This window comes from Cyprinus carpio, chromosome A23 (assembly GCF_018340385.1).
Source record: "Cyprinus carpio isolate SPL01 chromosome A23, ASM1834038v1, whole genome shotgun sequence".
Lineage (NCBI taxonomy): Eukaryota > Metazoa > Chordata > Actinopteri > Cypriniformes > Cyprinidae > Cyprinus > Cyprinus carpio.
Window position 1 is genome coordinate 13,614,169 of NC_056594.1, and position 25,363 is coordinate 13,639,531.

At 35.8% G+C, this 25,363-nt stretch overlaps 1 protein-coding gene across 18 annotated transcripts in view; it reads right to left on the reverse strand.

Annotated features, from left to right (window-relative positions):
• LOC109055269 (basement membrane-specific heparan sulfate proteoglycan core protein-like) overlaps positions 1-25,363 on the reverse strand; it is a 93,277-nt gene that overhangs the window by 56,121 nt on the left and 11,793 nt on the right. For 17 of the 18 annotated variants that reach the window (XR_006153373.1, XM_042713754.1, XM_042713753.1 and 14 more), the window contains exons 2-6: positions 12,599-12,713; positions 11,957-12,025; positions 1,969-2,078; positions 1,654-1,712; positions 1,160-1,320 (exon numbers count right to left, since the gene is read on the reverse strand). Coding sequence is in view for 17 of the 18 variants with exons in the window: in XM_042713754.1 (XP_042569688.1) it covers positions 1,160-1,320; positions 1,654-1,712; positions 1,969-2,078; positions 11,957-12,025; positions 12,599-12,713 (514 nt within the window). In the remaining variant the exon portion in view is untranslated. Of the gene's footprint in view, positions 1-479; positions 519-1,159; positions 1,321-1,653; positions 1,713-1,968; positions 2,079-11,956; positions 12,026-12,598; positions 12,714-25,363 lie in introns of all 18 variants that reach the window. The other variant, XM_042713760.1, reaches the window with a different exon arrangement.

The window sequence follows — 25,363 nt, forward strand, 5'->3', positions numbered from 1 at the left end:
GTAGACAGTCAGTCCTGAAGACTGGATTTGAAAATCAGATTCATTGTGTTCAAATCAGATTTATGCGCAAAGTGCCAATAAAGTATAATATTCATTCTGGCTTTTCTATTCAGTCCTTGATTGTCTTATCTGGCACCTTAAAGCGAAAGTACAAATATGGAAAGCTTGGACTGGAAAAAATTAAATCCCAACACACATGAAAAACAAAACTAGATATTGCAAACACAAACAGGTTACATTGTCTGAAAATGATACTCCAAGATGACATCAGCTTCACTTCAAATCAAAGACAAACCATGCAAAGCCTTTTGTTCTTCTCCTCATACTCAGGTCTTCATCATAGTGCACACATGCATATAGGTTTCATTCTTTATACAGCCACAAAATATGGTGTGAAGTCCTTCAGCTTAAGTAAACAAGACTGGACTGTGTTCTAATGCATTATTGTCTCCATGCAGCAGACCTGGTTGAGGACAAACCTGGCTCAGTGATGGGCTCCACAGGAGGAGGAGTATCAGCTATGAACCAGACCACAACCAGACAACATTATCTATACTACATTGTTGAATGATGACTAGTTCTTAACAGAACTGCAAGAATTAATAGTTTTATAAACCATAAAGTGTAAAATACAAAGGTAAAAATGCAAGTTTGGATTTGACAATGACTTTAACACATTATCAGAATGATTATTATTATTATTGTTATTATTATTATTATTATTCTTTTTTATAACGCCATGTCAGCAGCAAGGCGACATCATCTTCATGATGAGAACAAAGTGAATAACAAGAGTCATACAATTAACAAAAAGCTATATAAGACATTTAAGACTAATACAAGACAAAACTTCTAAAATACCTTCAGGTGATTCTATATATATATATATATATATATATATATATAAATAATAATGATGATGATGAAGATGTGTTAATTTTTATATATATATATTTTTTAATTATTCTGAAATTTATAAACCTGCAAGATTTCTTTGTCAGTATCTGATGATTTTGATAATAAAATGTTATTTGGCTTATTACTATTATTAATGTTGTTGTTATTATTATTCTAAATTATTCTGCAATTTATAAGAGTGCAAATATAGTGTCTGTTATACTGTTTGTTTGTTTATAAACTATAAAAAAGTGGAACATACCTTCTCCAAGCCGTCTGAACTGGAAGCCTGTTACTGAGGTATCGTAAGAGGCAATGGTGCCCTCTTTAACCACTGAGAACAGGACATCTCTGATCTGTGTTTCATTAAAGTTATTATCCGAGCCGACGTCCAGCTCCACAAACACATCTTTGCCAATCTTCCTGCAAATGTACACGGAGCACAGTTCATCAAAACAACAGTCCAAACAAACCAACCACAAAAACCAACTTAAGATGGTTTGTTGGTATCCGAGTCTGGTCAGGCTGGTCTGTTTGCTGTTTTTACAGAAGGTTTGGACACCAGCTTGGCCCGGCTAGAAGACCAGCTGGTTTAAGATGTTTTTGAGCAGAGTGATCATACTAAGTCCCATAATGCAAAAACTTGAGTATTTGATGATTTCAACTGAATTATTTGAAATGATTATAAAGGTAACTGACTATGATTACACATTAGAAGATGCACTATTACATCAGTGTTTGAAAAATGGTGTTTACTTAATGAGAACCACATTGACGGTCTGCTGTCCAGGTATCCCGTTGTAGTCAGACTCAAGCTGTGGAGAAGATAAACACCATAAATAATTACCACATACTTGCCGTACAAAGTACTTCAGTCTCGGTGTACGATATTCTAGTTTCACAGCTAAATACTGATTTAAACATTAACACAATATAGACAAAAAGAACAGAGGAAAGGCATGAGATCAATAATATGACCCAGTCCACAGGTGGAGCACACCCTTAATTATGACTGTGAAAATTCTCTTGACGTATTTCTTAAGCTCACAGTCATTGAGTAGATGCACATACCGTATCGACAACAGCAGATGATATCTCTATGAAAGCAGGAGAGTAGATGTCATCAAGTTCAGGCCCATACTGGAATGAGTTTGTGAAGTTCACCAGCGCCCGATAGTAAACTAGAAACAAGGCGGCAGCTGTCAGACTCACAATAACAGCACCAGAGAATAATCATTACACCTCGAATGACTTTAAATTTAAATTTCATTATTAAATAAACCATCAATATAACATCAAACCTAACACAATAAAAAAATTTACAATCTTTACAATTTTATCTTCTGTGAATTGTAAATTACAATTTGTAATTGTTTATTTTTTATATTTGATAGATTTCATATTAAATATAGAAATTATTAATATAAATGTATTTTTTAAACTTATACAAAAATTAGTTCTAAGCGATGGTATTACAGTTATGTCAGAAAGCTGATCATTATTTTCATGTTATGGCTGATAATTAAATATACGGACTATAAATGTCCAAAACACTAAACACTAAAATAAGTTATATTAAATTAACTTAAATTATTTGAGTTTTTAAATTTTAACTTTAACACATTATTTCAGACATCACTATAAATGTACAGCATAAAAATGGATATTCATTTTAAAATTGACTAAAGATTACATTTAACAGTGTTATTAAATTATTTGAGTTTTTAAATTTTAACTTTAACTGAGGATTAGATGACAGCAAAGATAATCTAAATGTAAAAATGAACATGAATTCATCCAATACTGATCAATACATAAAAAAATGTTTTAAAAAAACTAATATCATCAATATACAGTACAGGTATATCATGCTTGTGTGATATTGCTTTATTGAAAATGTTAAGTTCATGATGTTTACAGCCGGGGGAAGAAAAGAAACTCATAAACCAGTCTAAGTCTGTTTGCTGGTTTTACATTTTTCGGCCACTTTTCAGTCTGGGAGTCCAGCTGGCTGACTAAATGGGAGATGAAAAAGATCAGCCTAAACAAACTAAGACCTAAAGAATGACATGAATAAACATGTAGGTGAACAACAATATCAAACATGCCCTAAAGACAACTGCTGGGTGGAGGCACCTGTACAGTACAAATGAATTAAAAGGACAAATAATATTTGAAAACTACAGCACTATATAATCTATTCAGAAAAGGTTTCAGCATTGACAGTGCCAACTCTTCTGCAAAAGCTGCCGTTCAATAACAAAAACAAATACATTCTATTAGCTTATGCCTACAGCCTCGCAGTAAGACAACCTTTAAAAAGCTCCAGCCCTTTTACTGCCCTCCAAGCAGCTCGCCTGGGTGGGTTTACCCGATTTCAGTTTGTCAAAATGAATTGAGAAAGGAAGTCAATATTTGTGCTCTTTCTTGAAGTTAGCTGCTATGCACCACAGTTCTCCAGCAGAGACATGTTTAATGCGACTGCCAAATGGACACACAGTTTTTCTCAGTCACATATATTCCTAACAGACTCTTCTGACCTTTTACTCTTCTTAATGCCTTTATAGATTTATTCCAATTGATAAAATATCACAGAGATCAATTAACTTGCTTTTCACACCATCTGGACACCTGCTGTCACAGTCCAGTCAAATGTATTTGTCATGCACACATAATTTATTGGAAATTAGCACTTACTGCTGACAGGACTTGGGAAAGAATGTGGCCCAGAGCTAAATCTTTTCTAATTGCGCAACACACTGATACACGAATGCTTGCTTCCTTAATGGCAACCTCCACTCCTGCTCTCATTACCGTGAAGAAAGTTAACTTTGGTCCTTAAAGGGATAGTTCACCCAAAAATAAAAATTTGATGTTTATCTGCTTACCCCCAGGGCATCCAAGATGTAGGTGACTTTGTTTCTTCAGTAGAACACAAATGTTGCAGTCTGTCAGTCATATAATGTAAGTGAATGGGAATCATGGCATTGAAAGTCAAAAAAAACATACACAAACAAAACCAAATTAAATCCTGCGGCTCGTGATGATACATTGATGTGTAAAGACACAAAACAATCGGTCTGTGCAAGAAACTGAACAGTATTTATATCGTTTTTTACCTCTGATTCACCGCAATGCCCGAACTGTCCTGAGCGCGTTCTCAGCACCAGGTGCTTGATGCGTCTTCTTCTTCTTGCTTTACGGCAGATTGCAGTATAAGTGCATTACCGCCACCTATCTCTCAAATGGACCATTGACACTCCCAACTGAGATTGTAGATAGTGTGTCAATGGTCCATTTGAGAGATAGGTGGCGGTAATGCACTTATAAGTCTGCAATCTGCCGTAAAGCAAGAAGAAGAATAGCGACAGATGACATTGTGGTGAATCAGAGGTAAAAAATTATATAAATGTAGGTAGACATCCAAAAAGGCACAACTACCTAATCTCGTTCTACATCAGTGTATCATCACAGGCCGCAGGGTTTAATTTGGTTTTGTTTGTGTATGTTTTTTTGGCTTTCAAAGCCGTGATTCCCATTCACTTCCATTATATGACTGACAGACTGCAACAGTTTGAGTTAAAAATCTTTGTTTGTGTTTTACTGAAGAAACAAAGTCACTTACATCTTGGATGCCCTGGGGGTAAGCAGATAAACATCAAATTTTCATTTTTGGGTGAACTATCCCTTTAAGGGACAGTGAGGGATGAAAACAAAGAAAGAGTGTCAGAAGGTCTTGACTGACTGCCTTCGTCCAGGCTGTAATAGTCTGTCTACTGTGACGTAACAGAAAATACTGACAGAGGAAAGGGAACATCAAATAGTCCCGTCAAAGTGTTGGCACTGACTTGTGATTAATCAAATCGCTTGTGTGAGCATACTGTAAAAGCATCAGCCTCTCTCTTTGGATGGCTCAGACTGCCCAGTGCCTGTAATCTCATCTTGGTAGTTCTTGCTTATAAGGTTGCAACTCAGAAAACCACATTCTCACTCTAAAACAGGGCAAAGCCCCATTCAGACTTTCTGTTTAGGAAATCCCCTTCCAGTGAGGGTACTGAAACCACATTTTGACAAGGGAAAAGGCATTGAATGTATTCCAAATGCTTAAGTCATAAACTCTTCTCGCTATACAACAGCATAACTTTGGCAGCTTTGTGGGCCGAGCCCTCGACGGGACACACTGAGGCCTATGCAGAAGACAAAGAGCTGATTGAGCTAATGCGGCCTGTCTGGCCTTTAAAGTATGAGTCTTTCAACTTGACCTTCATTCCCCTCTCTTCTCCTCCCTCCAAGAACCCTTCACACTGAATCAAACACTCAAAGTAGTCTTATTGTCTTATTTTGCAGCTCTGTGGAATGCACTTGGATGGAGATTCGCTGATTTGTCTATTCTGACTCAGACACAGACCATCCAAATGTCAAATGGGCATTTGCGAGAGGAAAACCTCCATCCATCATAATGCCACAAAGCCAGCTGGCAGTTCATCTTGTTGTCGTTCTAGTACTAAACAGAATTTCACACTGCAAGCATGGCAGTGCGTAACCAGTTTAGCTCGTGTTTAGCTCGGTTTAGCATTTACTACTCTGAGATCATACAAGCAAATGTGTGAATGCATAAATAGAGTGTAGAAGTGAAAATTAATGTGGGGCAGCCAACATGCAGAAGCAAAAGAAAAAAAAAAAAACAGGAAATGATGTCATAGAGTAGTGGTTTTCGACCTTTGTGACAAAATTCCAAATTTTAACTGTAATAATGACGCTTGTTTTTAAACTTTTTTATTAACAGAATTTGGATGTATTAATATAATAAATTAAGCACAATTCATTTTGTGATTCCAGAAGTTTCAAAAACTGTATGTTCTTGAACAAAATCAACAGTTATTTAGGGGAGAAAAGGAATAATTATACATCTTTTAAGTATACATCTTGATTTTAGGTTACTTTAATATATTAGTATCGATTTATTAATTTAAATATTTAAGACAATCTAAAACCCTCTAGAAAGGAAAGGGTTGAAATGGCTTGTGGTGTGACTTGTCAAAAAATTAAAGATATGTATGAATTATTGTTAAATATTATTCTCAATATTATTGATATGATACACATTTATAAATGTAAATGGGTCATGTGTGGTGGAGATTTTACAGTGGGGAAATATTTTAAATCATTGTAGTTTGCAGGATATCCTCCACTCCAGCCAGTAACCACTTCCACTATCCACAACACCTCTTCAGCGGGTGTATCTGTGAGAGAGGCGAGCTATTTTCTGGGCAACCAGTGGGAGGGCCACATCCTGTTTGCTCCCATGTACTTGGAGACATGGCAAAGATAATTGGTCTTGACGTCAGAATATTCTGATTAACCATTTCTGGTTCCCACCGTAGAGTATTTTGTTATTATTTACTCATCCCCATGGTGTTTCAAACTTGCATGACATTTTGTCTTTACGTCTTCAGTGGAACACAAAAGAAGATATTTTGAAGAATGTTTCAACTGTTTTTGTCCATACAATGAAAATAAAATCAATGGGGTGCAAAAGAAAACTGTATTATTTATTTTAGTATTATTTATTCACATCTGTAATATTTGTTAATATTTTTAATTATCTTTTTGCATATTCATTTTAATTAAGTATTTTTACATGTTTTATAAAATTGGTAAGTGTTTTAGTAATTTTGTTATGCACATTTTTGTTAGTTTTTATTATATTCCTATTTAGCTTGTAAAACTTAAATAGAAATACAGCCTTGAAAACTAACAGAATTAAAATAAATACGTTTTCATCTATAATTTATATTTTATTTCAAATTCAATTAATGAAAATGATTTTTAATAGTTTTAGTTTACAAAAACCCCACCACACTGGACCCCACTGATTTTCATTGTATGGCCAAAAAGAAGGACAAAGAGAGAGAGAGAGAGAGAGAGAGAGAGAGAGAGAGAGAGAGAGAGAGAGAGAGAGAGAGAGAGAGAGAGAGAGAGAGAGAGAGAGAAAGAGAGAGAGAGAAGAAAGAGAGAGAGAGAGAGAGAAAGAAGAGAGAGAGAGAGAGAGAGAGAGAGAGAGAGAGATTAAGCAAATTATAATAAAAACTGTTCATTTTTGGTGAACTGTCCCTTGAAATTCATAGTGTGAACCAGAAACAGTTAACCAAGACATTCTAGTGTCAAGATCTTTCATCTTCATTCACTTTAATTGCTTTTTGCTGCAATATAAATCTCTTGCAATGACTACACTAAAAGACCTACAAAGAAACAATGCAATCAATCCTTTAAAAAGTATTTTGAAACAAGCTGGAATTCTTATTGATCTCTAAACAAGTGCATGTGTGAATACCAGCAAATTTGCACAAACTTTCTATGAAAGATAACATAAAAGAACATCCATCCGAGAAATTGCATTCACGTAGTCGTACAGAGTGGTAACGTTGTTGAGAGATAGTTTTCATAATTGCTATGATTATGTATTGCTGTTCATTCCATCCCACGCTAAGTGGTGTTAATGAGGTATCCACAAATTCAAAGCTGTTCTGCATCAAAATCAAAGTGCAGAGTTGAAAGAAGCGACACTATTAGAACTGTCCTTTTATGTACTGAAATGCTACTGACAATTTCACACTACAAAGCCCTCAGTGTGCTATCACAGAGAGACAAAGCAAGCACTCTTTATTCATTTTAGTCTGTCTCCCTCTCTCGCTACTGTATCTTCCACTAAGTTCTTTTGATCACTTGAACAATGAATATTATTTATTTAGTTTAGCCACTGGAACCAAAGCTGTGAATTGTTTTATAAATCCCATAAGATGGATTATTACTTTCCTTATGGCCACTCCCAGGCCTTCTGCAGGAAACCCTTGAAGCACAATAAAAATGCTTGACGGTGGGGAAACCCAAGTACGTTTCCATTAGCAGTAAAATGAGTTCATGCACTATAGGTTAAGCTTTTGCAATCATCATAACTTCTGAACTAAAACTATCTACATGTATTACAGATGTGACAAATTAGCCAACAATGACTTTAAAACACTATGTGCATCTTTGTAAGTGTTATATTCTAAGGACATTTGTTACTGCAAATGTACAGTGAGAGAAATTAAGCAATGTTTTCTATGGGGGAGGATAAGATTTTCCAAGGCAAAGCATATGTTACTGTCATAACAACAAGTGGCAGTATCTGAGACTGAAAGCTGAAGGAAGAGGAAAGCTATTTAGGAAGTTCTGTTCAGTAAACTAGTGGTTCTTAACTGGATTTCCTCAGGACCCAGATTTCGCATTAAACAATGGTACAAGTGGTAGGCTAATAAATCCAATTTATGCTGTCAAATTTCCTCAAAATATCTTTGTTGCACTGTAAAAAATGATTTAAATAAAACCGAGATAACTAGGGTACATTTTACTAGAAAATATTAATTCAGTTTTTACATCAAAATTTCATGATTAATTAAATGTGTAATTTGCTGTTTCTTTATAATCGTTTATGAAATTATTAGCAATTTCTGAGTGTGGACAACAATTTGTGTGTATGTGTGTACAGTATGTGTCTATATATGTATGTATATTTCTAACTTGTATATATGTTCTTATTAATTTATATAAATGTGTTTTTTATTGCTGTTCATAACCCTGTCTGAACAAAGTAGTGCCTGTTTTTAAGTTGTGGCCCACCAGTGAAGTATTACTGGTCCACACATTGTCTTCATTTTCTCAATCCTTTTCCCTTTTCTCTTTCTGACAGAATGTATATGGCCTCCTCTGAGGCTGTATGACCCAGTGTTCAGGGTCTGTACAAGGGCCTGTGAAACTTCTGAAGTTCTGTTGAGCTAAAGGAGGGTGAGGAGATCTCCCGCATCTTTAGCAGGCTTTATCAAGCTAACAACAAACAAACCGGCCAGGAATATGCAGCGGCTCAGAATCAGATAAAAGGAGATTTATGACTGATAAAGAAAAGAAGCTGGATATCACCTCTATGGGCTGCTTATACGGTGCCTGACATAATCATGCGTTTTGAAATAATCACATTTTTGTCATTTAGGAAATGCCCTACTACCTCAGGAGTAACCTGGGGTTAAGTGTCTTGCTCAGGGGTAGACTGTTGACAGACCCCAATGCTCTACAGTTCATAAATCACCCCTTTTGTGGTTTAAACCAATAACCTTGGGGTTACCAGCACAGATGTCTGACCGCTAAGCTACAGTAGCACAACTCCAATTTACCACATCAAAAAGCCCAGAATTACCCTAAAACCACAAATGGGAATTTCTATTGTATATCTCATAGAGAGCAATAAGCTTTAAAATGAAAGGGAAAAAGAGACTCCTGCTTCTCAGATGATTCTCATGAGGAAAAAGACCCAAGCAATCTCACGTTCCAGAGTTTCCAAAAAAGATCTAAACAATGTCATAAATGGAAATTTGGTATGACGACAAAGTCAGAGATTTTAATCATCATTATGAATCACTAGATTAGATTTATTTACTTATTTCATTTTTATTTAAATAATATAATTTTTAATAAAAATATCAAATAATAAAACTATATAATATACAAAATCCAATCTCATCTAGAGTAGTGACAACTATCAATTCAGTATTTCCAAGTAACATCTTTCAGACTGAGATGATACTTAAATAAAAGGTAAGTTCTATTCAGGGCCTAGTACACTTACATTTTAAATTTATTAATCATGATGATAACTACTTCATTTGAACAATTTAATGCATCCTAACTAAATACAAATATTTATTTAAAAAAAGAAAGAACAAAAAAACTCCAAATGTTAAACGGTAGTACATTAGATTTTGAAGCCATTCTTTTCAAGGAGGACTTTTAAACCCCACTGTATATGAAATAACAATAAAGACCACTTTAGGCATACATTTGTAGGTATTTCAAGTACAGATGCCCCATGTATCTGGAAAATTCATCAGAAAAACAGGATGCTGTGTAATATTTGAATACAGTAGCTGGATATGAACTCTCATCAGTGACAGGGAAGGAAAGGTGTTCACACAGACCTCTGGAAAAAGAGTGTATACCCCACTCCAGGAAGGATGTTCTTTCCCAAGTGCTATCAGGAATGGATATATAAATGGCTTTAGAGAATAAACTTCCCTCTTTAAAAGGGGGATTGCCACTAGGTGACTCATAGTCTCAAACTATCCAGCCTTAAAACATTGCATTGCAGATATTTTTGTCAAAAGATGTTTATTTGTTATTCAAGATTCTACCAAATCCACTGAGATATGAAATATGCTTAGATAAATGAAGACATCTTGTCTTCAAACCAACCTCATGTGGTGTCTTTAAACCTCAAAGATCATCAGTGGGTCATCAGATCAGTTTAATGGTCCAGTTCAAAATTAGATGGAAGATTCAAGTTTCTTCTACTAACTTTGGGTCTACATTTAGCAAACTATGTGTTTGCTTTGAGAATTTAGAGTCTGTAGGTGTAGGTCACTTCATAACCTGGAGTCTCACAGTGGTGATGTTTAAGATCTGGCACCTCTTAGTTGACACGGTCACCCCTCTGCTACACCATCTTCTGAATATACTATAGCTACAGCAGAAATATCCCTTTCTAATTTAAGAGCCAGCATGTTTGTGTGGAGGTGTCCATGCGGTGCTATTTTGGGAGTAAAGCTCAGGTGTCAGGCTGCAGAGCGCTTACCAAAACAATCATTCCACCATGATGTCATGCACTACAATGGCCCAGACTGACTCTAAAGGGAAAGTCTGGGAAGCAAAAGTTATTCCAAAGAAGGGTTCCAAAGATAGAAATTTAGAAGGGAAAATGCAGCAGTCTGACAATGCAGCTGAGACACTTTCGATATTTGTTATCTAAATAACGCAAGGTCTGTTTCCAAAATGAGGCTGGGTGCCATACAACACAAAGAATGTGATATAAAAATAATTGATTAGGTGACTATATTTAGTGTGTTTCGAAAGTCTGAAACAAATTGAATTTTCTTATAATAATAAATAACAAAATTTTTACAAAGTCTTTGATTAGCATAACAATTTGAGTTGAAATTGCTATTAAATAAAAATGCACATGAATCTCACAATTTCTTAGTACTAATCCCTCATTTTTTGACCTAAAATAGTGCCGTATCAAAAATATTTCTCATTTCTCATACTACTGTTAAAAGTTTTTTTCTGGTGGGGGGGGGGGGGGGGTGTATGTTTTTTTGAACAAAAGGCTCTTATATTCACCGCAGCTGAATTACTTGATCAAAAACAGCAAAACAGTAATATTGTGAAAAATTATAATAGTATAAAATTAGAATATTATTACAATTTTCTATTATATTTTACAATATAATTTATTCAAGAAATATTTCTTATTATCAATGCTGAAAACAGATGTTCTCTTTAATATTTTTGTGGGGATTTTTGTGCTTAATTTTTTTTTTTTTTGTTTCAAAAAATTTTAACTGACCCCAGACTTTTCAATGGTAGGTGTAATTTATTTATTTATTTATTTTAAAGAATCCTAAAATTTTGAAATAGCTCAGGTTTATATTAGTGGAGCCCATATGAAATAACTACACAAAACTTCTGTAAAAATGTGTTAAAAGTACACAATATTTCCTTAAATAAAACTCAAAGAGTAGATCAATGTGTTACAGATCTCCCCAGATCATGAAAGGCGAGAATTAAAACTTATGATGTGAGTGAATCAATACATGTTTGTATCGTCTGTTCCAGCTGCTAATTCTTACACTGACTTTCATGTGTGCTGCTATGTTTACACCTCTGCATCTCAGTTGATGAAAGGACAAATGAGTATTGTTTGGATCTCTGGCAAAAATCTGAGGCCCTTGTTATGATGAAGCTGCTGTTTCATCACTGTGAGCAAAGGCGGGTGACAGGATGTGACTCAGACACTAATTCAGCAGACGCAACAACTCTATATAACGCCTCAGCAGATGATTAAAACAGATTTCATGTTTTACAGCAAGATGTTTGCAGAATCTCTTTTATCACTTTGATATGAAATGTGTGACTACTGTCATGTTGTAATAATTCCTTTCTATTAAAAAAAAAAAAAAAGGCTTCTCACTTGTTATAGGTATGCCTGGTTCAACCGTACTCGGCTCGGGGGTGCTTCCATCCTCTTCTCCACTTATATCTGAATGAAAAAATTATATATTAGTTTTTAGTTTAAAAAAAAGTTTGAGGATTTTGAAAATTAGTCTTGTATGCTCAGCAAGTCTGCATTTATTTGATTAAAGAATTTATGAAATATTGTGAAAAGTTATTAAAATTTTAAAAGAATGGTTTGCTATGCTTTATATTTTAATATAATAATATAATAATATTTGAAAATATTATTTATTCCTGCGACGACAAAGTTGAATTTTCTTCAGCCACTAAATTAGTCTTCAGTGTCACATGACGGTTCAGAAATATTTGCTGCTCAAGAAACATTTCATATTATTATCAATGTTGAAAACATTTGTGTTGCTTAAAATTTTCTTAGAAACTGTTTTCTTTTTTTCAGGATTCTTTAATAAACAAAGTTCTAAAGAACAGCATTTATTCACAATAGAAAACTTTTGTAAAATTATAGAAGTCCTTACTGTCACTTTCATTTTGGTATAATGAATAACCATATATGAAAGTGAAAAGTGATGTTACATACAGGAACATCACTATTCCTTATATATAGGTACTCAGCAGTGCAGCATTCAGATAGTCCCACCTCCTGAAAGATCATAGAACTCTTCATCATCCACATAACCTCCTGGCCACTTGTTTTCCTCCTCTAAACCCTCTGGAAAGGGCACCTCATCCCACACTTTAGAGCTCTGAACCACCTGCAGTCAAAACAAATGAAACCACAATTTATGGGATTGAAATCAGCATCTCCAAACACATCTTGAGTTATGAGAGACCTACAGAAGGGAGAGACAAAAACAAGTCAATGCCTTCTAGCTCCGCCGAAGGAAGAAGAGATAAATATCATGCCTTTGTGATGTGCATGCACAAAAATGCATATCACACACATCATAAAGACATGAAATGCAAGTATAAAAGCTGTCTTTAAAAAGTATTTGGACGCTATAGTCTAAATGTCTGAAAGTCACAGAATTAAAGCATCAAATCAAGTGTCATGGGCAACTAAATAAAGCTAGAGATTTCTCAAAAAAAAGAAAAAAAGAAAAAACAATTCCACAGTTTTTTTTTTTATATCAGTTTCTGCAAAAAAAAATATTAAGCGTAAGACATGATAATAAGAAATGTTTCTATAGCACAAAAACAGCATATTCAAATGATTTCTGAAGGATAATGTGACACTTAAGACTGGAGTAATGATTGCTAAAAATTCAGCTTTGTCAACAAAATGAATAGATATTCAAAAATACAGTATGAATAAATGAACATATTAACAACGCCTGTGGTATTACATGACAAATCATACACACACACACCAAAAAAAAAAAAAAAAAAAAAAAAAACATTAAAGCAACTTTATACATGGATTCTGTGGAAGCATTTTGCATAGTTAGCAGAAACTTGAACTCATCCACACAACCAGCAGAGCCTTCTGCTTATTCACTTCTTTTTTGGCCAGCAACAAAAGCTTTGTTGATTTTATACCATCATGTCTCTTCTGCAACCCGGTTCTCATCTTCACATTTGTATACATATTTGGCAAGATGCCACATTTGGCATTTTCAGTCTTCATAGCCCGCCAGTTCCCATTTCCCTACATCTCCATCATGGCCGCAGTTCCCATTTAAATGGTTCCCGCAGATAAATAACTTGATCTCCCCCCAAATCCTTTCTCTCCTGACTGAACACTCTAAAACAACAATCCTGGAGCTTTTTAAAAAGAAATCGCTGACTGGCAAAATTCTTTGAACTGAATCTGTTCAGCGAACCTTTGGTGTGATCATCGCCTGCTTCCCTCCCCCTTGATAAAAAACCCCCCCGAAACGAGACACTCTGTCATTATTATCATCCATAATTGTAATTCAGCATATTTTTGGTGAGAAGACTTAGAAAAAGTGTATGTGTCAATTTCAACTTCAGCCATAAGGAAAAAAAAATCACTACAACTTTTAACTTTTACTACAGGGTATAAAGGTTAAAAGTATAGCTCACCCAAAAATTAAAGTTGTGTCCATTTATTTACAATGTTCCATACACACAGCTGCATTTCTTTTGCCAAAAAAGGAGATGTTTTGAAAAATGTGCACACTGCTCTTTTCCATACATGAAAGTGGATAGGCTCCAAAAGGACAAAAAGCAAAATAAAAGCATAAAAAGTAGTCTTGCATTTTATTCCAGTCTTCTTTAGTCACATGATAGATTTATGTGATGAATAGAATGACATGAAAGCAATTTTTCATTCAAATATTCCTAAACAGTCATGGTCACCATTCACTTTCACTGTATGAAAATGCAAACAGGTTTCAATGAAGGTGGGTAAATGATGACAGATGTTTCACTTTTGCATGGGTTGATTCATATAAAACCAAGAAAACATTTAAACTTTCTTAAATTCTCAGGTTATTCTCCAACCCTAGAAGGCTTGAGTTCACCTGTAGCCAAGGAAATAATAGCACAGACAAACACACACATACTGCATTCCACTGTCAAAGGAACCCCACTGTTTACTCTCCGATTATGCCATTCACACTGCCAAAAGTTTGTTCTTCAGGAACGGCAAATATACAGACAAAGAGCAACATTAGATCCCATCGTTTTGCAAAAGAAGTTTGAACCTGGTGGAAAGACTCAAGATTACACTAGGGTTTACCCAGCTGGTGTTTACAAGGCAAGAAGCCATATTCGCTGTATCTGTGCCTGTGGACAATTGATATGCAGATAGAACAGGGCTACACAAATGTAATGCAAAGGGAATGAGATGGTCTCAGCCAGCATGCTTGGACTTCCACACTTCTAATGAGTGACTCACACTCAGCCTCCAAAGTGCAATAATGATGGCTAGAAAGGACAGATGTGCACTGCTGAAGTGTATTGGAGGCTAATCCGCTCCCACACACAACCCTCTCTGGCATTTCCAACCCCCAATAAGACCCACGTCTAATATCCAAGACCTTACGAGTACATCGTGAGAAAAGGATTTTAGTATTTTGGTGTTATTCAATTTGAGTGCAGCTGTGGCAGCAATGACTCTGCAATTACTTTGCAATCAATATTTGCAACATGTTCCTCTTTCAAAGTGCTGTCAACAAATAAACATTACTGCCATGTCTGAAGTTAATACAATTTAAAAAAAACACCTCATAATAAATGTTCTTGTTAAAGAAAAAGTATAGACAATGACAATAATACAACTCTCAACTACTGAATTGACTAGTCATTATCTAAAAGGCAATGGTAGCAAAATGGAATAAAATGCTTCAGAGTGGCAATAAATTCCAGTACATGAAACCTGGACTCACCACACTGTATTACATAAGGATTTCATGGACGTAAAGGGGATGACGGTTCTTATAAACACACAAATGGAATGTAAACTGTAGAGCAGTAAGTAGGTGAAAGCTTGAGATATGCACTTTATACCCTCATCTGAGCCAGAACACCAAAGCACAGCCTGATACAGGCAGATCAGAGGGCAAACTTCCTGACCTCCATAAAGCAACTCACTGTATACTGCAGGGCCAGAAGTGCTAGCAAATTTCCATTACCCTTCTCCTATCATATAATGCACTTCCTCTCTTGATAATGCAATGCTTTAAGCCTTGTCCCTATCTTGAGATTAACTGAAAGGTATAAGGGAATAGTTGACTCGTGCTGTATTCCAAAACCTAGTCAGGAACCTAATCTTAATTACCTTGTTTTAGCCCAATGATAAGGAAGCACTGGACATCTCCTTCATACAATAAACTCAAAATTACAGACAAGAAACTTCTATTCCATTTAAAAAAAAAAAAAAAAAAAAAAAAAAAAAAAAATTATAAATAAAACTAGATTTTTACCAAATAATTAAGTATGCCATGAATTACTTCATCAGAGTATCATGCTTGTTAATTAAGCAACATGCTAACATCAAACTCTTCGTGCCATTTGTTTAGGAGATGAAGCTTCTGCCTATGTAGAATGTTCCAAATCAGTCACTTATGAGTTTCCATGATGGTTAGCAATGGTTACCCAAACAGACAGCTCCCTATATTTTGGAACAGTGCTAGGGTGAATGATGAGGGAGTTGATGAATGATGAAGCAGTGAAATTCACTTTTTACACACCTATTATCCACAAGGGCTATAAAAAAACATCCATCTGACAGGCAAGGGATGACAACGGATATAAGACAACAGGAAAGATTTATGTATGTGCAAGTCAAAGAGATATCAAAATACATACAGGTAGGAACAGAGATTCCTCTGTGAGTTTAACCTCTCTGGGCAAGAGAACGCAAGGCGATGATAAGCTGCCAATTTTGACACTAAACCTCGAGCTTGAGCACTTTAAGGATATAGATCATGATGAGAGAGACCCTTCAACTACACAAAGCACTCTGGACAAGATTTGACACCAAACCTTCTCAGCAAACACATGCCTCATTCACTTTAACCATAGCATACTCAGTGGATGAGGCACATTCTTAAACAAGTTGTTACGGTCTTACACATGGGCTTGGGGGAAGAAAAGGATGGACAAAGGCTGACAGCATACTTCTGGCACTCTGGAACTTTTCCTTCTGGCCAAGCACATGTTCCCACGTAGACCCAAAGCATGCATTTGTGATTGAGCGAGGACTCCCACAGGCATTCAATGAGTACTGGGCAAGATTTGACATACATGCTTCCTAATGTGCTCAGTGCAGCTGTTTCTCATGCTGAAATCGAAGCTGGGAGCTGGGACTTTCTCTCTGCCACTGTTTGAACAATCAGGCTTATTTGCCATTTGTCTTTTCTACCCTCTCCACATCCCTTCTCAGTTAGTGTCTTTCCTGCTTCACTTCACTATTGAGTGGGTCCATCACTATGAGCACATCTGAGCAGTCATCCAGCTCAGCATTACACCAATCTCCACAAACTGCAGGCTTGTTAGTAAGAACCAGGCTTTCTGAATAAGCAGCTGACCTGTGTGGGCTTGCATGGGGGAATCAGCATTTTGAAAAGGGTACAATGTATGATTGACAGGTAAGTAAGAGATCCTGTCCAGGATTCATTAGGGCCGATTAGCATTTGCACTACAAATGCAATGTGATCACATGGGTTTTCAACTACTGCCATGTGTGGCCTGAGTGATCGAAAAAAAAAAAAAATTCAACGAGCTTTCTTGACAAACACTTTCACAATAAAAAAAGTTCATAAAGGCACTGCAAAAGAAAACCATTTTAATCAAGTGGTTTAATCCAAGCCTTCTGAAGAAACAATCACGTTAATGTGGCGGACATTTAATTTAGGTTTTTATTCACATATTAAGTAGGACATTTAAGCTACTTTTTAAGCTTACGTCTACAATCTCTTTTTGTACTTTTTGATGTATGAAAGCATTTTGGTTGCATTTACATGTTTCAGGTTTGGAACAACATGAGGGAAAGTAAATAATGACAGAATTATCATTTTTGGGTGAACTATACCTTTAACCATACATAAACACTGACATTAATAAATCACTCAATATTGTCCAACTCCAAGTGGTCTACCATTCTCTATATGTGTGGTTTGACTTTTTGCACTGCAAAACTCTGAATTTATGACAGATTTCCAATACAATATGAAAGTGGGAGCTAAGGCAGCTTCATCTGACTGTGTACAGTACGAAAATAGTGCAGTATTGAAGAGTACACATTGAGGTAACGTCATCCGCCATCTGGAAGTCTTACTCGCACTGCTGGAACTGAAAGATCGGGGTTTTGTGGTCAAGGATTAGAGTCAGGTTTATTCAGCACTTCAGTTAACAATAACTGTCTGACTCACCAAGTTAGCAATACCAATCTAAAAGGTCAATACCCACCATTTGGAAAAGTCATTCCAAAGGAGCGTTTGTGTGTACATTGTCAAGTTACACATACCTCATTTCTTAAGTAAACCTCACTTGAAAGCGCCATGCAAGATGAGTTTGGTTAAACAACATTTGATCCAAGTTATGGAAAGTATGATGCTTATGATTCTGAACCTCCTAGTGCTAAGAGACCATATGTTCTTTTTCAACATACAATCGCGTCCATTTCTTTGACATCAACTGTAATGCATTTTAAGTGTGGAAATGGTGCTGTTCAGACAGGTGATGCTCAGGCCAGACTGAGCCAGTTGCTTGTACGACAAAGTCATGAAATAAGAGCCTACGTGCCTCTTCAAACTAGGTCTGAAGCCAGAAGGCAGACCATATCCAACACTAATAACGGCAACATCATAGGAGGTGTCTGGGCTTGACAGCATGACTCAGACAGTTTGTTGACAACTTGACACCATTTGACCGAAAATTAAGGGAGTGGGCACAGCCGCAGTCAATTAAACATGAACTAACTGCCTTGACATTGTGCTCAAGTCAGTCTGACTGCATCCACTAACTCAGTTTTAATCAAGTGAACTGATACCATCTTAATTGTCCTAATGATGCGTGTGGGTTGGCCGAATGTGTGAGAGCATTCCAGAGGAAGCAGCTTTCCCTACTTGTGGGGGCCCAGATGGCACCTATAGGAGAACTCTGCCCTCAATTATCACCCCAGCAGGGGAACCAGTAGAGCTCCTGCGCTTCCAGACCACCTATGTACGAAACCCAAAGTTTTCAATATTGCCTCAGACCACACTGTCACCACACTCCAATTTACACCATCAAAACAACGCAGAAGAGCTATAGTCCCTCCACTGTTTTAGTGGACCTATGACGATGCTTAAGCTCACCCTGATTTACATCAAAATCTAGCCGCAGCATTTGGAAAAGCAAGCGCAGAACATGAAAACGAGCAAAGTGAAAAAAAAAAGCATAAGCATATATATAATATATATATATATATATATATATATATATATATATATATATATATATATATATATATATATATATATATAATATATTATATATATATATATATATATATATATATATATATATATATATATATATATATATATATATTATATATATATGTGTGTGTGTGTGTGTGCACGCGTGCGTGTGTGTGAGAACAGAAAACGTCTGAGATCACAAAAAAACAGAAATATAACCAAGGAATACATGATTTTGTGTGCAAGTCGAATAATTTTGCATTAATATTTCAGTTTTGTGCAATATAATTTTCGGTGTGTTTAAAGTTTTGATTCATGCTTATTATTAATTTTTAAATGCATTATTACATTTTCGATTTATACTTATTATTTTTTGATCCATGATCAATGTTTGCCATTCTGAAAACTCATTTTTAAATTGTGCAATATATTTTTACTTGCAAGACTGCAATACTTTTGTCGGAAAATTGATCCCATACATACTGATTACATAAAGTAAAATGCAGTCAACTTAATTCTTTAAAACTGGTCAACATAAGCAGAAGTAATACAGTAGGAATCTAACCTTCATGGCCACTTTTTTTGTTGACAACAAATAAACAAACATGTCAGAGCAATTTAAGAGTCTAAAAATACAGCAGTGTTTCCGGTTATAAGAGCTTTATGGTGACCTGCACTTTGAAGACCAAGAGCAGCTCTAGTTCCCCCAGACGACAGCTGAGCGTGGAGGTGCTGAGGCCAGTGGCAACGTGCAGGGGAAAAGCTGTTTATTTATAACAGGAAGGGCCTCTGTACTGCAGCTAGCTGTCATTTAAGAAGAACTTGCTTTCTTGTCTTGGTGACGCTGTCCTCTTTCCAAACGAACCTTGGCAAAGTGACTGAACATACTTTGAAGAGTGACGCCACAAGGATAGCATAGACATAGGATAGACAATCAAACAGAATAATGTTTATCATAGCAGTGGACCTGTCAAGGATATGTCAAGATGAGAGCGCAAAGGTTTATGAACGTTTGAAAGCAAGACAATGACAGTAAGCCAGTTCTGGAGAATGTTGCACAGCGCTTTGGACCAATAAAGTTTAAAGCGGTAGGGTGCATGACAAGTTGCACTATTTCCTGAAAACTCTCCCTGTCAGCTATTAATCAGACAAACAGAAAGCTCCACACCAACTGAGCCAATATTCTTCTGTGCTTTGCAGAAAATATAAAGTCATACAGTTTTAAAACAATCATGAGTAAATGATGAAAGAATTTTCATTTTTATGTGAAGTTTCCATTTAAACTAGAATAGAAGAGTATTAAAGATCTTTAAAATCACCTTGTAATAAAAAACAGTTTCAAGTTGTAAATGAGTGCTCTCGACATATGAATGTGTTTAAGAAACAGCAGAACAATTGAATTCATATGTAGAATATGAACATCCAAGCCTTGCTCGCATTATAGGGCAAATGATCTGAAGTTGTGGCAAATTATTGATGACTCTCATGGAGCTTCGGTTTCCCACAAAGCACCAAACTTCCGCTCCTTAATCTCATGGCTGTCAGATCTAATCTGGCACCACCTGTTGTCTTGGCTTTGGACCCCACTATGCTGTGTTGTGCCAGGTCAAAGACATTTTAATAAAAGCTGCCTTATTAAATGCCGCACACTGACATTCATCACAAAATGTAGACGTATAACATAGTCATTTGTTGTGGTTTTTAAAGGGATACTTCAACTAAAAATGAACATTATGTCATCATTTAGAGTTCAGAACAATGTTGGCACTTTCCAAATATCTTTTATTGTGAGATAACCATGACTGATACAATATATTCGGAACACAATAATGAAAAAAATAAAAATATCTGACCGAAACAAAACAACATTCTTCAGTGATTGCTTAGGATTTCATGCCAGCCTGCCAAGAGAGGTTAAAGCTGGATAACCTTTTGCAGTCTGTTCTCAAGTTCATAAGTCCCAGTTCTATTCAAAATAGCCATGTCATAATTAACTCGGATTTGGCCGCAACTCTTTGTAAAGGCTTTGGAATGGTAAGCAAGGACAACAGTTCAGGCATTTGATCACATGGACTATGGACAATGCTGTTTAGAAACCTTATATGGTGACTCAGTTCTTAAGCATGTCATTATAAGAAGGCCTGTTTTGGGGAAATTAATAAACAGTGAGTGACTTCTGGCACTTTAAATGTAGTTGTTTCAACCTGTAGTTTCTGTTTTTTTTTTAAAGGATATTTGCTCATGAAATCTAGATGATCCTCAACACACATTGAGGGGTCACTGAACATTTGTTTGTTCCAGACCAGCCTGGCTACTGAAAAATATCAACCAGCTGTTTTCCTTCGCTCATAATTACATAAGTATGAAAAATAAAATGGCAGCAGAAATCTGGTGTTCCTCAAAACAAACAACAGATGTTGTCTTAAATAATGAACACTCCAAGCCTCTCTGTTATTAAATTAATAAATCAACCCAAAATAACATTTCTGTCATTATTCACCCACATGTTGTTTCAAACTATTTTGCAAGACAAAAAAATTTATTAAATTAAATAAAACATAACTTTAAAATGCAAATATAAAAAAATACACTATAGAATATAAAATACAAAACACTAAGTAAAAAAATATAAGGCTACATTAGAAACATTGATGCTTCATAGCTTGACAGGCTGTAAAGCTCCCCAAAAAGATTAATATTATTATTCACATTTATATTTTAAATGGTATTGTGATGCTTTAAAAGTAAATAATACATAATTTACCTTTAAGATTTTTAAATAATATTAATTGTATAATTAATTTCGGGTGAATTATCCCTCTAAGAATCATAATAATGTGAGCTGACTATGATCAGCTGCCCTGAAAGAGTGTTGCAAGTTAATATCTCTTAAAAATCAGAGGGTGTGTGCTTTGAAATTTGCGATTTTGAGAGAAATGAGCCATAATTACAACAAGCTTGATCAAAAGTTCCCTAAATGGAGATTGTGCATGATTTGCATTGTCTTAATAACACAGTCAAAATTATCAAAGAGGAAGTTCGTCTGATCAAAGGGGACTCTAGTGGTCTCACAGCAAGCTGCTGCAGGCTTCAAAGACCTGCTTTGGCCCACACTTGGAATATAAAGCCCCAGTCAGTGAGGTAGCCTGATTGAGTATGAATGAAATTTGTCTGACAGGTAACACACAGGGACCAGATAATGCTACAACTCCACTGACCCCTTTCACACTCGGACTGAAGGGTGTGTGGGTGGACAGAGGTGACATTTCTCTGGGAGGTAAAAATACCACTCAAGCCAAGTAGCTGCAGGTGAAATTTCATCCTACTATCAAACCCCTTGTCAAAACGGATGTGAGCAGGATTGTACTGGGACAAGCCAACTATGAAGCTAACACGCTTGTGTTAAATGCATAACACCTGTGGTTTTAAACAGTAAGTCATCCATTATCAGTTAACCGTTGATTAGGGTCACCAGTCAATATAGAAACGACTACTGACCCTCAGCTTTCCAGCGGATTTGAAGAAAATGCTTGTGATTAGAAAGCACGATGGCAAAGGAAATAATTTTCAATTTTGTAAATTCATACATTCAATCTTATGCAAATAAATGCAGTGGGAACTCGAACTCACAGTTCGAGTTTTAATTTACTAAACAGATCGACTCATTAGAATCAATCATTCAGGAATCAAACTACTTGGTTCCACTGCATGTTTTTGGTTTGCTATGAACAATCAACTTGAAGAATCAAATAATCAGTCAAGAACTCAGACTACATTGGTTGAACTGTATGTTTATGATTCACTAAAATGGAATCGGTTCATAAGAGCCATTCGCCTGGGAGTCAGACTTGGTACCAAAGGCAAGAGGTTTTAAAATTAATAAAAAAAAAAAAAAAAAAAACTTGGATATGCTGTGCATGTCAGAACACCACACGAATGAAATGTTTAAATACATACAAAAACTGTACTTTTGTGACTGCGAATAAGTGCAGTGTCCCGTAAGTGCATCTCTACTGCTGAATTAACATTTGAAGTGAATGTGTGTCATGTTCTACACTATATTGAGACTGTAACTGATAGAACCTAAGGTGTAGCATGATATTACAATATTTCCATGATCAAAAATCATCATATCGCACACCCCTAATGCTGATAATATACAGTCACCTGGTTGTTATTGCAAAACAAACCTTTTAAGTGGGTGAGACAAGTCCTGAAGATCCAAATTAACAATTCTTATTATAAACAATGTTGAAAACAAATGTTTTGCTTGATATTTTTGTGGAAACCTTCATACTGTTGATTCTTTGATCAACAGTAAGTTCAAAAGAACAGAATTAACAGAAATAGCATCTTTACTGCCACTTTTAATCAATTGCACCCTTATTGAATAAAATAATTTATTTAAAAAAAAAAAAAAAAAAAAAAAAAAAACGTACTGACCCAAACTTTTGAAGGGTGCTGTATATGAACATTCCTGCAGCCAATTATTTTGCTTGTGCATGTGAGAGGGGATCAGGTGCCCACTTTGTCTGCTTGAAATGCTTGGCCTCTGATTGGCTCATTCTAGCTCTATTCTCTGTTTTAAATCCTTGGGTTTAGCCTCCCCTTGTCACCCACTGAAAAAGGATCAAGGAGTCGGCTGGTCAGAATCTGCAGGATTATCTATACACTGGCTGGGTCAGAACTCTGGAGAATCTTGAGGCTCTAGAAACATTAAGAAGAAACTAAAGGAGAATCTACTGAATCTACTGTATGTTTTCAAAGGGGTCGGAGACCACAATGAGAATCCAACTCAAAGCCTGAAACAAACTGTCTGAACTATTATTAATTTAAGAATCATGTAACTTAGACACATCAGAAGAATCAACAACAACAGTATAGAGAAGGATTCCATTTCAATTATGGCAAAAGGACAGATGTCTTGTTTCACAGAGCTTTAACAGCTGTCGGTTCTAATAGCTTTAAATTCTGATTTACTGTAAAAGAGTAGAGGATATTAAAGTATGATAAGATAGTCTACTATTTAATACACATACAGAGTTGTTGATAAAACATCAAAAATTTGAAACATATCTACATCAGCTTAAATTAATGAAAGTTAATTGGGACAAACAAAACAACAGAATAGCAAAATTCCTGGCTAGTTGGCACATGGCAGCCATGCCTCTGATGAACATTTGACAACCAATAAAATAACCCTATAAACTACAAAAAGCTTTGCATAAGCTACTGTACAAAGGCAAAACCTACCTATTAACTTTTCGTTTCCTTCAGGAAGTCATTTATTGTTCCCAGTTAAGTTAAGACTGCTTTACCACAATAGTGTCCAAACAATTGTCTCTTTAAACCTCACTAGATTGCGTCACACCATATGTTTCCTATTTAATAGCAGCTAACAGCTGTGTTACGCATGTACTTCTTATTCAACTTATGATTGACAGAATAAACATACTTTAAGACAGTTTACTCCTCCTTGTATGAATCATGGACACATAAAAAAGCATGTCACATCAATAAATACATCCATTCTCAGATACCGCAGACAGATCCTAAGCAGTATAAAGTGAAGACAATGGATGTGTGTTGGAAAGGGTTTTGATCATAAAAGAAAAGCTATAAAAAGCTGTAAGACTGGAGATAAACCCAGCCTCACAATTTGTCTAAATTGAACTAGCTGAGATTTGGGGTGTTTTTACATTGATTTTGAATGTCCAGAGCCTCATTTAAGTGTTTGTTGAATTTTATGCGTGTACAGCCCAACTTTATCCAATTATAGACAAAGCTTCCATAAAGTTTTAATAGCTCAAAACAAGCTGAGTGATAAAGTAATCAGATGGGAGTTTCAAAGTATGTCGAAATCCATTACACTTCGTCAGCTACCTTAAAAAGACAGATTTGCATCATACATATTTTGTGACTCTCATGCATTTTAGTATTGATAATGTTTTTATTTAACAGACAGCCAATTGCCAACCAGCCTCTAGAGAATATATTAGCTAACCATGCAATTACTGAATTATCTCCTGACAAGTACTACAGGAGTAACACCTAGATGGTAACCCTCATTGCTTAGCAAAGGTGAGCAGGATAAGGGGAATCTTGGCAGAACGTGGGTTAATTCTAGATAGGAGCACAGAGATTATGAAAAAAACAACATTGGCTAATGTTCCATTCCTTTAAACACAACAAAAAATTGGAAGTAATGGATGACTGGATGTTTGTTTGGTTTATGGCATATGCTTAATGGCTCACTGGGAGTTTTCAAAGAGGCACTGGAGAGTAAATTTGTTCACTGGCTCTTAACGAATAGAGGCTTTTGCATTACCCATATTAAGTTACATTAAATGCCCTTATCAACTAAAAATTCAACAATCAAGCATTTTAGCAACTGAAATACAATGATGTTTAGGTGGTAGATGCACTGACACCACCATGTCTACACTGGGTAACAGCTCCATTGTTAAGGATGGCTGCTTGCAGAAGGAATTCCCACAGACTGCACCACGCCTGTTTGATAACATGCAATGAAA